We start from the raw sequence: 13,910 nt of genomic DNA on the forward strand, positions 1-13,910 counted from the left end.
CTTATTTACTATATATTAAAGTTATATTTTGATATTTTAAAGATTTTGCAGATCCTTATTTGTCAAAATGTATAATGTGTTAGTAATTGTTGGTCCGTGTACATTTTGATAATTTGTTTTCCTATTATTTAAACCCACTTAATTAAAATATTCTGCATAGCCTATGCCATGAGCTATATAAAAAGTATTATATATAGCCTAACCATGTTAATCAAATAATATAAAATAAAATAATAAATAGATAATGAAGCCTACAATAATAACAGCAACAGCAACAACAAAATAATAGCAAAAATAATAATAAGATAGGTCTACTTTGGCGTTGCAATAAAATAATATTAATTATCAAATGCATAATAACAATAGGCTATATGTATATATAAAATTAAAATAGGAGGAAATTAATAAAATAAAAACGAAGGGTGCCCCAGGGCCCAATGTGTTCTTACTTTGGTCCTAACAAGTATTGAAATAATAATAGTAAAATAGTAAATAATAAATTAGTAAAAAATAGTAAATAATAATTATTGTTACTTTAAGCCTATTATTATTATTATTATTATTATTATTATTATATAGGCCTTTCTATTTTCCGAAATAATCAATCAAACCAGGTGCTGCTTGGAAATGGCTATCTTTGCTTAACATCAGGTGCACAGCAGCAAGATGGTTGGCAGGGAACTAGGGCCTAATTTTAATGGCAAATGTCTAATAATAGTAATAATTTACATTTTTATTGAATTCATGAATATGCAATGAATGTAATCCTGCTAACTGTGTGTAGTTCAAATGATAGAAAATGTAAACTTAGTTTATCATAGCCATTGACCTCATGAACAGTTACATATTCCCCAACTGTGCAATAAACGTGCAATACTTTCTCATACCCACTTGTACACAGCACCTTATATCAATAAACAATGCAATACTTTCTCCATTCGTATTTGTACACAGCACCTTATAACCTGTATATTTATAGCTAATCTGTACATGCAACTCAACATTCAGATCTTTTTGACTAACTGCATCTCTGTTTATTGTTTATCACCTTTTTTATATTTATTTTGTGTTGTCACTTGTCACTTTATGTACACTGGAAGCTTCTGTAGCCAAAACTAATTCCTTGTGTGTGTGAAGCACACTTGGCAATAAAACTGATTCTGATTCTGTAAATAATAACTAAAAGCCTGTGTGCTGATCCGCAGAGGTCTGTTAATTTCAGGCCAACGTCACAAGTCATTTATGCGTTTTCCTGCTCTAAAGCAGAAAAAATACAAAAATCGAGCCAAAATCTCGTTTTTCATTTTTTGTGAGCAAACAAAAAACTGAAAACGGCTGTTTTCTTTGTTTTCTTTAGTCTATTCAAAATAGGAAAACAAATGGTCGAAATATACATGGACCATTGTTGTAAAGCAGATTCCGACTCATTCTAATGCCGCAGTCACACTAGACTTTGAACATGCAAAACTGTGTTGTACGGCACTGCGAAAAGGGGCGGGATTAAACAAAATGATTAGACATTTAAAAAGCAAGCGATTGTTCCATATTTTATTTTGCTGTACAGAAAGGTCATGTTTTGATCTTCGATTGGTCTCTTGCAATCACGTGATGTGATTTCGCAGGTCAGAGTTCACCAAACTTAAAATTTGCCACCCAGTGAACTGCGAAACTTGTTGCATGAGCTTGCGTTTCCGGTCTGACACATTCGCGTGCGTATGAATAGAAGTCTATAGAGTGAAAAAGTGCAGTCTAACTACCGCTTGACTGTACAAGCTATATACAGAATGAATTTGTAAATGGTTAAACATTTGAATTAGAAATACGTTTGTTGGTTTCTGCAAACATAAAATAAAAGACAAAGTATGTGGATCATTGTATGGTTGTAAGATTTTTCTTTATTGGATTTTCTTAAATGATTTTCACAGTTTTATCGATGTTTTGATTATGTACAGTGCATAATTCCTATAAATTAATATATAAATAATTCATATTTTATAGGATGTTTTACAATATTTTTATTTGTGCATATACACATTAGATTAGTCTGTACCAAAGCCAAAACTGTAACTGATAAAAAAAAAAAAACATAAGATCACAGGCCAAAAATGTATACAGCCAAATGAATATTTTGGGTTAAAATACTAAATAAAATTTTAACAAGAAAAATCAAGAGAAACATTAAAAGGATAACATTTAGATTTTTTTCAAGTATTTGTTTGAATTTAATTGTATTTTCTTTTTATTTGTAAAGATGTTAGGTGTCCACAAGCTTATTTAAATGGATATAACTTTAATAAAACAGTTTTGTTTAAATGCACCAAAATATATTGGCTATATTCATTAAGAAATTGATTAAATATTGCTTTTCAAAAGGGGTTGTACTCATTTAAACTGAGCATTATACACAAATAGAGTTCAATGAACATTAAATATTTTATATTATATGCTACATTTTTTTATAAGGCACAAAAATGCATCTAAATCTGTGCATTTACCAAGTTATATGAGCACCAATTTTGCTAAATAAATAAGAGCTTTATATATACTTCTACAGATGCAATGTCTGTGCAGATCTGAACGTTCTACTGCAGCAATGAGTGGTACGCTGGGAGTCTGGTGTCCAATGTAAGCACCCCTGCCCCCTCTTCGACTTGGCAGGAGACCTTTCACATGCAGCCACCGCATCGTCTAAACACATAAAACTACCCTGAGTTCCCTGCATAGCGCATTCACACAGCATCTAACAAACCCTTCAAACACCACTGAAGTCACCAATTAATTTCTATGATTATGATAATAAAAAACACACATTTTCCAATGTGGCATGGCTGTCGCTGTAAGGAAGCTTCATGTAAGATTGAGCGCCAAAGCTGCTGAAGCTAGAGAACAGCTGCAGACGGATTTGCTCAAGCAGCAGCTGGTGGGTTTCACTGGTGCTAACGCAACGTCTTACACTGGAGCATATCACACATTACCACAATCTGTGTGGGTGCACAAAAGTAACGTGTACCGATTCTGCAAGTATGGGGGGGGGGAGAGCGAGAAAACGAGAGTGAGAGATGAGACGGAGTGTGAGGTTATCTGATTTTCACATTTACTATTGGCAAGCACCTCAGCGCTACTTCCACAGGAGAAAATATCACTAAGACCAAGTGAAAAAGAGACAGAAGGAAATGACTTTGTACAAGAACGAGCCAAACATTTCACTCAATTATCAAAGGACTTATTGAATAAAGTGAAGTAATCTGCCAAAACAAACTATGAGAGAGTCCAAAAATCAATTTGCATTTCAAAAAGATCAAGTGACAAATGAGCAATTCAATAAGGAACTCCACTGAACGAACAAAAGAACAATAACACTTACAGTAGCCGCATCTTGTCCCGCCCTCAAAGACAAATCCATTAGGAAAGGCACCGTAACGTCTTAGATCCGACAGCTTCCATTGGCCGATGACGGTTGGAGGGAGGTCTCTGGCAACGACAAGCAGGTTGTTGCACAAATGCAAAGAGGCCGGGCCACTTTCTAGTTTGGTGCCAGGCTGGATGTTGACGTTGAACCTGTGAACTAAAAGAGGGACAATTTTAAGAAGAGCTTATTAGAAGAAAGCATGCCTTTATAATTAGCACACTGCAATGAAAGCAAAACAGCTGTTCTGGAGACAGTCTGGAAATGTCATCCTGTAATGGCAAAGAACAGTGCCTTATAAAATTCGGAAAACTGTTAATACATTAAAATAAAAAAACTTTGTTACTCACAATATTATATTCTCCTAATCACGTTTTCTCTCTACATAATAGTAATTAATAATAATAATTCCTTACATTTATATAGCACTTTTCTGGGCACTCAAAGCGCTTTTACACACAATGTGGGGTCTCCTCATTCACCACCAGTATGCAGCATCCACCTGGATGACGCAAGGGCAGCCATTTTGCGCCAGACCGCACACCACCTGATTGGTGGAGAGGAGAGAGTGATAAAGCCAATTATGATGTGTGCAGGGTTAGGAGGCTAGGATGGACAGAGGCCAGTGGGCAGATTTGGCCAGGATGCCGGGGTTTAACCCCTACTCTTTTTCGAAGGACATCCTGGTATTTTTAAAGACCACAGAGAGTCGAGACCTCGTTTAGCGTCTCATCGGCGCTCACTGAGCAGTATAGAGTCCCTGTCACTATACTGGGGCATTAGGACCCACACAGACCACAGGTTGACCACCCCCTGCTGGCCTCACTAACACCATTTCCAGCAGCAACCTAGCTTTCCCATGTGGTCTCCCATCCAGGTACTGACCACGCAGCCCTGCTTAGCTTCAGAGGAAGAACATTTGAGAGTTGCAGAGAGCCGGCTGCCGGCAATAATGTTTAATAATGTTAAAACTAGTGAGAAATATTCTTGGAGTATTGTTTTTATTGCATGGAATTAAGGTGACACTATAATAATGTTCCATTAGTTCAAGAGTTCACACTTAGCTGATGATTAATTATAAAGTTTGTTTGGGATGCTGTCCTGGGAGAAAGCCCTGAGCTCATAGGATCCCTCACGTTTGCAAGGTGAGAGGGGAGTTCAGGTAGATTTTAAGAACTCCCCTGCTGTCATTTCCTCTTGTCTCGTCTCCCACAATTAGTGTTTATTTTCAGCTCTAGGTTTACCTTTGGGCTGCTCTAGCCAATAGCAAAACACTCCTCAGGAGGTGGATATAAAAATAGTAGCCTAAAGCCCCATCTGATTGGTCAGATTTGACAAACAACCTATGCAGGCATCACACAAATAATTGGCACATAAAATAAATGTAATTCATCACACCTGTTTGGAACAGGGATATTGCATATGCTAATATCGTGAAACGATAATTATTCAATACATTGTGCAGCACTAATATTTACTGACTTCTGTGGTATTTTCAAAAACAGAAAACAATTTTATAACTATTTGTAGCTTAAGTAGATCGTCAATAAATTTGTATTTGCATCTCAATTTTTATTTGTCATTTTCAATTCATAGAAATCTTTGAAGTAAATTAAATCCAAGTTCAATACATCCTTTATGGTCCTGATTATCTAACGCGGGCAATGAAATACTCTAAATCATTTAGAAAAATTCCTCAATTCATCATAAAGAGACTAGTAATCAATACATTGTAAACAGGCATAATTAATGATATAGTTTGCCTGGAGCAATGTGTGTGCATGTGCTGCATTAATGGTAGGAAGGATTAATGTTTTTATGCCATCACACCTAATACACAAAGACACGCAAAATGTATTCATCATATGATGTTAGATATATCAATTCCACACATACGCTCACATCTCCAATAGCAAGCAAAGCTAGGCGATCTAAAGTCACAGTCACATCAATCATGAGCAATGTGAGGCGGCTTACAGCGCAGTACGTTAAAGCAGTTTAGAGAGAAACTGATAAAGGCAACAGAGCAGAGTGAGACATCAGCACCTCGCTTCGCCAGACTCCATCTATCATTGTTTTGATTGCCTCAAAGCAAAACAAATAAACAAACAGGGACCTGAAAAATCAAGGAGGTATCAGGGCAGAGACGACACATGCATTAAGAGCTGTCAGCATAACATCTGCCAAAGTTTTTTTTTTTTTTTTAGACAAAGCAAAGAACAAATACATATATACATATGTATATGTATGTACAGTTGAAGCTAGAATTATTAGCCCCCCTGAATTATTAGCCTTCTGTTTATTTTTTCTCCAATTTCTGTTTAACAGAAAGGTTTTTTTCAACACTTTTTTTTTTCTAATAACTGATTTATTTTATCTTTGCCATGATGACAATAAATCATATTTTCCTAGATATTTTTGAAGACACTACTATTTAGCTTAAACGGACATTTAAAGGCTTAACTAGGTTAATTACAGTTTTTCTCAGTCGCTTTGGTGCATTTTTCACAACACTATTTACATTTGCACAACAGGTCATGCATTTCTCAAAACAATTAGTCATTTGTGCACATCCTAGTAGCAGTTTCTCATTCCTTTCAACAAATTACAAATGCTTTCGGACATTCATCAATTGCTTTTATTCAACTCTCTGCTATTTATAACATTATCATTTGCTTATGTCATGTCAGTCAAAATGAACTAAACTTGTAAATGCTGAATAGTCATAGTCCTGAAAATGTCTTTAAAATTGAACAAATTGATAAATGATTTACAGACCTGTGTATGTTGCAGGTTCAGGTCCAATATGTACTGTAATATTGTTTACAGTTGTGCACAGTTCAACCCAAAGGGAGTTTATGTTTGTTGTAAATAAGGGTGTGTTTATTCTTTTGCACAATGCTGTGAATAAATTAGGATTGTAAAGAGCAAATGCAGAGTAAAAATGTGAAACATACATATTCAATGTCTTTTACTCAGATACCTCACTAAATGCAGTGATGTCCAACTTACTGTAGTTTTCAAATGGCTGTGCAAATAGTATACAGTGCTGTCTTGAGCATTTTCAGGAAGTGTCACCAACATCTGACTTTTTTTCATTGAAAAAATGTCCAGAGTAAACTCATAATGAAAACATGACAAAGCCATTTGACTATCTTGTTCACAAACAATGGTGTCAGGACTTTTCATTTTGATGATACTGACACTTTCATTGACATGAATACTTGCTTTTGAGGAATGAACTATCCATTTTGAGCATGTGATGTGCTTTTGCAGCTTATCAGCCAAGTTTGGCAGTTTGCACTAATTGTTTTGAGAAATGCACCAGAGAAAAACTATAAGTTAACAAGGCAGGTTAGGGTAATTAGGCAAGTTATTGTATAATGATGGTTTGTTCTGTAGACTAGCGGAAAAAAATAGCTTAAAGGGGCTAATAATTTTGTCCATAAAATGGTTTTAAAAAATTAAAAACTGATTTTATTCTAGCAGTAATAGCACAAATAAGACTCCAGTAGAAAAAATATTATCAGACATACTGTGAAAAAATGTATTGCTCTGTCAAACATCATTTGGGAAAATATAAAAAATAAATAAATAAATAATTAAAAGGGGGCTAATATTTCTGACTTCAACTGTATATCAGACATATGACATTTCATCTGTATAAATGTAAATGAAAATTTAACTTAGTTAAACTGATCCCAGTCCAAGAGGCTACACTCTATTTTTTTAGTAGGTGTTACTCTGTCAAGTGCATGTTCAAGAAAAACCTATCCTGTAACCTGTATCACACATCACAGAGACCCAATTATAACTTCACTGCTTTCTCAAAGGGCACGGCAAACCTCTCGGACGTGAGTGTAGGTGTGCGTGTGTGAGAGAGACCAAAAAGTCAGCCGCTTGGGTGTAGGTGTGTGTCTGTGCGTGTTTTTTGAGGCTGTCTGGGATTAACGGATTCGGTAGTGGTCTTGACTCATGTTGTGCCCTGAGTGAGATCAAACAGTAGCCTATCCTCTACCCCAAATATAGATGTACTAATTAAACATATTGCCTCATTATACCATAAAACAAATGATAGATAGATAGAAAGATGGATGGATGGATGGATGGACGGACGGATGGACGAACGGACAGACAGATAGATAGATAGATAGATAGATAGATAGATAGATAGATCAAAGTTCAAAGTTTTTGCATTTCATTCAACAAACAATATGTGTGTAACATTTTTCTTTCATACATTAACATGACAGATATGTACTCTAATTGTAAGTTATCAAAGTTCTCTTGAATGTTTAAATTGGGTTAAAAAACAGGGCAATTGCAGATAGAACCTTCTATTTAAATAAAAGTAATTTTCTGCTTGGTATTATAAGGTTTTATCTGGCGGATCATTAATTGAAACATTACTTTTCAAGAAATACAATTAGTTTGCTTAGTAATTTAATAAAAAAATTAAATTGCTGATGTAACTATGTTGATGCTTGAAAAAGTTACATTTTTGCTTTCTCTTACATTTATTTAATGTTTTAGGTTTAACATTTTTCTTGTTTAAATTAAGCATACAAGACTGTGCTAAATGTTTTGTCCTGAGCAGATGTTAATTTTATATAATTAATATGGTAATCGTTATTGAATTATATGCCTTATATGAATTATTGAATTATATTTATTGAATTATATGTTCTTTGAATTAAATTTGGTACTTGCTTATTATGGCTTAATATCAAATTTAAAGACTTTAAACAGACAATGAGCAAATGAGTTTATTAAACACTGAAAATGTTTCACTGACTATATATACACAAATAAAAGTATTTCACAATTAATATATTACATTTTTTTCTTAATAATTTCAACATTGTAAAATTGAACATTTCATCTCAATGTCAAACATTCAAAATCATCACATTTACACACATCTTAATTTAGATTGACTTTGATTTTGTGTTTCTTTCTGGTCTTTCCCACTGTCAAGGGAGCAGTTTGGCAAAACAACAGAAAAGTCATCCCAATTGGACCTTGTGTGTGCATTGGAATGCTGATTGGCTGACAGGAAGAACCTAATAGAGCCAAGTTAGAGATCGACTTTGTAGATAAAACCTTTTTTTGTTTTTTGTTAAAAAGTCTTAAAATATAAACAACTTATTAAAAAACATCACATAATGTGAATAACTTGTTGTTTAATAAGAATATGGGAATAATTCAATTTTGACAAAATTGTCAGATAATATAATTCTAAGATTATGACTTGCTTAAAAAAAACTTAATTAAAAAAGCATTAAAAAACGATGAATATTGGTTTGAGAAACAAGTTTTATACTTGTTATTTGTCGTTTAATAGTGCTCACAAGATTGACAAGCCATCAATCACAAACATAAAGTGCAGTATTATTTTTGTTAATAAAAACATTTTCAGTAGGACTTTTAGGCTGCTGTCAAGTTTAAGATGGATGCAAAGATCCAATATATTGATCCATTTTCACCCGGCTGTTTGTTCACTTGAGGCATGATCGACTGTTTATGTGAATCTTTGCCAAGATTAGCATTTGGAGATAACTTTAGGTGCATTTGGCATTTAAAAAGCAGTAATAATAAAGAGAACTGAAGAAAAACATTTAAGCTGTATGAGATGACCATTCATCTATCTTATAACAATGCTAATTGAGCAATTTCTAATAGTATAATATTAAGCCTGGCGATCAAAGGCATTTTATTATTTGAGCATTGAAGTTACATATTTAATGACTTTACATATATTTTACAGAATGACACACACACAGCGGGCGCTATCATATACCCCGCGCAATGTGACGCAAGGCGCGGCGCAATAGTCTTTTGCTAGTTTTAGCTTGGCGCAAGAGTCGTTTTGAGGCGTTGCGCTACGCTGTTTAAATAGCAAATGCAGTTTTTGCTCATATGTGCGCCCATAGGCGTTTTGGTCTAAAAAGGAAGGCGTTCTGAGGCGCACTGCTGGTGCGTTGCTATTTTAAGAAACTATAATTGATTGTTCATTAGACCAAAACAAACTCGGTCTAAACTCCAGCGCAGAGTTGCGCCACGCTTAATCACTGCTTAATATGCACAAGAGAGCAATAGGCAAATATCTTTACATATGAAAAAATTTAAATATTAAGGATATATATATATAGGATATAATAAGAATAGATATAGAATATAAATATAAAGGATTAAAATATTACAAAACATATTATTTTCTAGCCTACATAAATATGAAAAACCACAGCTTTTTTAGCACACTTTGTTATTATTGTTAATTTATTTGTTTGCTGGAAATTAGAACTGAATTTAGAAATAGTTTTGAAACGAATATTTGCGCTTAACAAACGCAATTAATTATTTATAGACTAATTGATGTATGTGCGTAAAGGTTTCCCTATCCAAGAGCGAAAGTGAAAGTAGATCCATTATCTCTCATTCTCACGCAGTAGATGCTCTGTTTAACAGTTTTCTGTTAAAAATAACTGTCAACTGTTAACTGTTTGCTTGTGAAGTGCTCAGTTTTTCCACTTAGACTTACTTTACGTCCTGTAAATAGCAAATGCGCGATGCAGCTGGCTCTTAAAGGGAATGGGAGATGAGACTCTGATTGGTTTATTCTCAAAACACACCTATAACTCATTAAGAAAATAAACTCAACCCTTTTAGACCATGCGCTATGGCGCAAAGCCGATTTTCCCGTCCTTAAATTAGCAAAAAATGCGTTCTGACACGCCCTGAAAGCGTTTGCGCCCTGCGTTTTGCGCTCTGTGCATGGACCGTCAAAATAGAGCCCAGAGTCTCTCAATATGCATTTAGTATTTGAAATACATTTTGCTGAGCCCATATGGATTAAAGGTATGGCTACACAATATATAATTTTAGCAGCGATATCGCAATGTTCGAATTTGCAATAGTCACAACGTTGAATCTGTAATGTTGAGTTGCGATTATAATTAACCAGGAAACAAAGTTTAACCCTACTACAGTGAACAAATGTATTTTAAGGCATGTGACTATAAAATTTCAAGCTAATTTAAACCATTTGGTCACAATAATTAATCAAACATGTAGCATTCACAAAGATTAATTGTATTTTTTATTATATTTGGCATTTTAAATTTGATTGCATTACATAGTTATGATACATTTTAACTCAATAATGTTAAAATATCCAGAAAATAATAGATTCAAATATTATTTGTATCTTCTATTGTATTAATTTATGCTTGTAATTTGTTTATTATACTTTATATAACAATTTTTTAAAGACATAATAATAAAAACACTCCCTACAAAATTATCACAACATAAAATTATAAATTATTTAAAAATAGAGTTTAGGACGCTTACTTGATGAGATGACAAAAGACACAAGATACATGAATAAAAAGTTGTGTTTTTATATGAAATTACTTGCTAATATATATAAGTAAAATAGATTTTTATTTAACTGAAAAAAAATACAAACTGCAAAACAATTTAGAAGCCTTTTTAAAAGAATTGTAATGAATGGAAATATATTTCTGTTTTTGTGTTGATTATGGCTTTTTAGGAGCCAGAACTGAACGGTCATTGTACTGCTGGGAAAGATTAGTCCAATAATTTGCCTTGTGTGAGATACACAAAAATATCAGCATATGTGTTTGCACTGATATGAGGGTGAGCAAAGGGTGAATTTGAATTAAAGCCCATTCTCATGTGAGAGATGAACACACAAACACAAACTCTTGTCTCACCCTCTCCAAGGCTGTAGCGGATCCGAGCATCCCAGGCCAGAAGAGACACTCTGTTGTCGAAACCCAGCATGACAGACTGGCTCAGGCAGAGCAGACTGAGAGCATAATTTACTCCATCAAAGCCCTGAAGAGCCTCCAGTCCACAGATATCCCTCAGTGTGGCCTGATTCCTCTCTCGCTGTCCTTTGCTTTTCTCTCCCCGCTCCTTATACACCAGCAAGGACAGGCAGTCTGTGATCAAGATTACAAATTTAACAAACATCAGAAATGAGCAAGATGGATGGATGGATGGATGGATGGATGGATGGATGGATGGATAGATAGATAGATAGATAGATAGATAGATAGATAGATAGATAGATAGATAGATAGATAGATAGATAGATAGATAGATAGATAGATAGATAGATAGATAGATAGATAGATAGATAGAAATACAGATAGAAATATAGATGCAGACAGACAGACAGACAGACAGACAGACAGACAGACAGACAGACAGACAGACAGACAGACAGACAGACAGACAGACAGACAGACAGACAGATAGATAGATAGATAGATAGATAGATAGATAGATAGATAGATAGATAGATAGATAGATAGATAGATAGATAGATAGATAGATAGATAGAAATACATATAGATAGAAATATAGATGCAGACAGACGGACGGACGGACGGACGTACGGATGGACGGACAGACAGACAGATAAATAGATAGATAGATAGATAGATAGATAGATAGATAGATAGATAGATAGATAGATAGATAGATAGATAGATAGATAGATAGATAGATAGATAGATAGATGCTGTATAATTATTACTGTACTTTACTGTCTAATAACACAGATGTACTGTTATTACTTATGTCAAATAGCATCATAAATAAATAATATTTTTACCTGCTGAAACAATTAAAATTTATTTCATCACACCACCTTTCCAGCAACTGATTGTTATAATTTGCATAGTAATCATGAACCACAACTGACAAAAAGTAACATATGCATGGGAAGCAGTTACTGAGCCGTGAAACACAAACTGTCTCTTGTCATAGACTAGTGATGTGTGTTAATACAATATAATGATAGACTCTCCACGTCGCCTTCGCTTGTTGGTTGTTTTGAAAATGTGACCGATGTTTTGTTTTTATGCATCGGTACGTGAGAACCGACCCCTGCATCACCAGACTTCTATAAACAGAATGCAAGGAGTCGAGCAGCTGTCATAACACACACATCAAAAGACACAGTGATCCATGAAAGCAACTGGAGACTAACCTATTAAACAATGACAGCTTCAGGCGACAGATCCAAAAATGACCTGCAAACCAGCCAAGAGCACCTACAGAAGTTATGCAAGTTTTTGGCTTACACTACGAATGCTTACGGTTATCATGCGGTAGATTTGAGACTAGTTGTCACAATTTTAAATTCAACGTCTGTATATTATTTGTACATTTCTCTACTGCTCAGGGGTGAAAAAAGTTAATTGAATAGTATGTACTCTAGGATCTCAAAGTAGAACTAACAGAACAACATAAGACACTACAATTTAAAGGGTACCTATGATGAAAAACGTCTTTTTGAAGCCGCTTGGACAGAACTGTGTGTAGGTATATTGTGTCCACAGTCATATTGGGGTGATATAAAGACAATAAGTTCATGAAGTTTAAATGGGATCCAAATCCCTCCCATTTTAAGGCCCACCGCAATGTGACGTAGAAGTGAGGTTTCCTCGCCCACCAAATTGATTGAGAGCCACATATTAACATGTCTCCATAGTGACACGTATAATAATATCAACAAGACAGGACAAAGCAACTGGGATTAAAAAATCTCTTCAGCGCTCTGTGATCATCAATTATCATCAGATGTGATCAAGAATGAGTTTTACAAGTTTAAAATATTTTTAAAACAGTGTATGTTTGTAATGAATTACAGCGAATTTACTGTCTTTATCACCACAGCCGCATGTCAGTACAATTATAAAAAAGACACTTCAATCCCGGTCTGTGGATGTTAAATCAGGTTTATTTTGTCCATTATTATAACAAATAACAGACAGGGCCGGCGCGTCCATAGAGGCGACCTAGGCGGCCGCCTAGGGCAGCAGTATAGAGAGGGCGGCATCCGCGACACCTCCCTTACCACCCGCGTCCTCAGTTATGTCCGCGGCACCTCCCTCACCACCCGCGTCCTCAGATATATTGCCGCAAAGACGCAAGAATAGAGAGGGCGGCGTCAGCGACACCTACATCAGCACTCGCGTGTCCTCAGTTATATCCGCGCATAGGGCAGCAGAATAGAGGTTCGCGACACCCGCGCGTCCTCGGTTATATCCGTGCATAGTGCAGCAGAATAGAGAGCACAGTGTCCGCGACACCTCCCTCCCTCCCTCAGCACACGCGCATCCTCAGTTATATCCGCGCATACGGCGGCAGAATAGAGGTCCGCAATACCTCACTTAATTTTCATAACCGGTCACTTTCGTAATCACATTGGGGTTGAGGGCGGCGTGATCGTCCTCTGCCTAGAGCGGCAGTTCAGCTTGCTCCGGCCCTGATAACAGATACCCATACAGCAGTGGATATTAACATGTATCCTGTCACATTTGCCATGCAAAAACAGTGCAAAGTTAAATGCGCATGCTGTGTGTATGTGCGTGAACTTTGTAACGGCATTGTGTTTGACTCGTTGCAGAAAGGCTTGAATTAACTCCACAACAAATGCATCAAGTAATCATTGGGAAAGTTCTTA

The 13,910-nt window shown here is 35.4% G+C and overlaps 1 protein-coding gene and 1 long non-coding RNA gene across 4 annotated transcripts in view; one reads left to right on the forward strand and one right to left on the reverse strand.

Moving 5' to 3' along the window:
* dok7b (docking protein 7b) overlaps positions 1-13,910 on the reverse strand; it is a 50,590-nt gene that overhangs the window by 35,173 nt on the left and 1,507 nt on the right. For both annotated transcript variants that reach the window (XM_021476872.3, XM_681035.11), the window contains exons 3-4: positions 11,146-11,376; positions 3,365-3,565 (exon numbers count right to left, since the gene is read on the reverse strand). In XM_021476872.3, the coding sequence (XP_021332547.1) occupies positions 3,365-3,565; positions 11,146-11,376 (432 nt within the window). The remainder of the gene's footprint in view (positions 1-3,364; positions 3,566-11,145; positions 11,377-13,910) is intronic.
* LOC141386136 (uncharacterized) overlaps positions 1-13,910 on the forward strand; it is a 53,505-nt gene that overhangs the window by 25,965 nt on the left and 13,630 nt on the right. The gene's annotated exons all lie outside the window — the stretch shown is intronic.

Source organism: Danio rerio, chromosome 1, assembly GCF_049306965.1.
Source record: "Danio rerio strain Tuebingen ecotype United States chromosome 1, GRCz12tu, whole genome shotgun sequence".
Taxonomy (NCBI): Eukaryota; Metazoa; Chordata; class Actinopteri; order Cypriniformes; family Danionidae; genus Danio; species Danio rerio.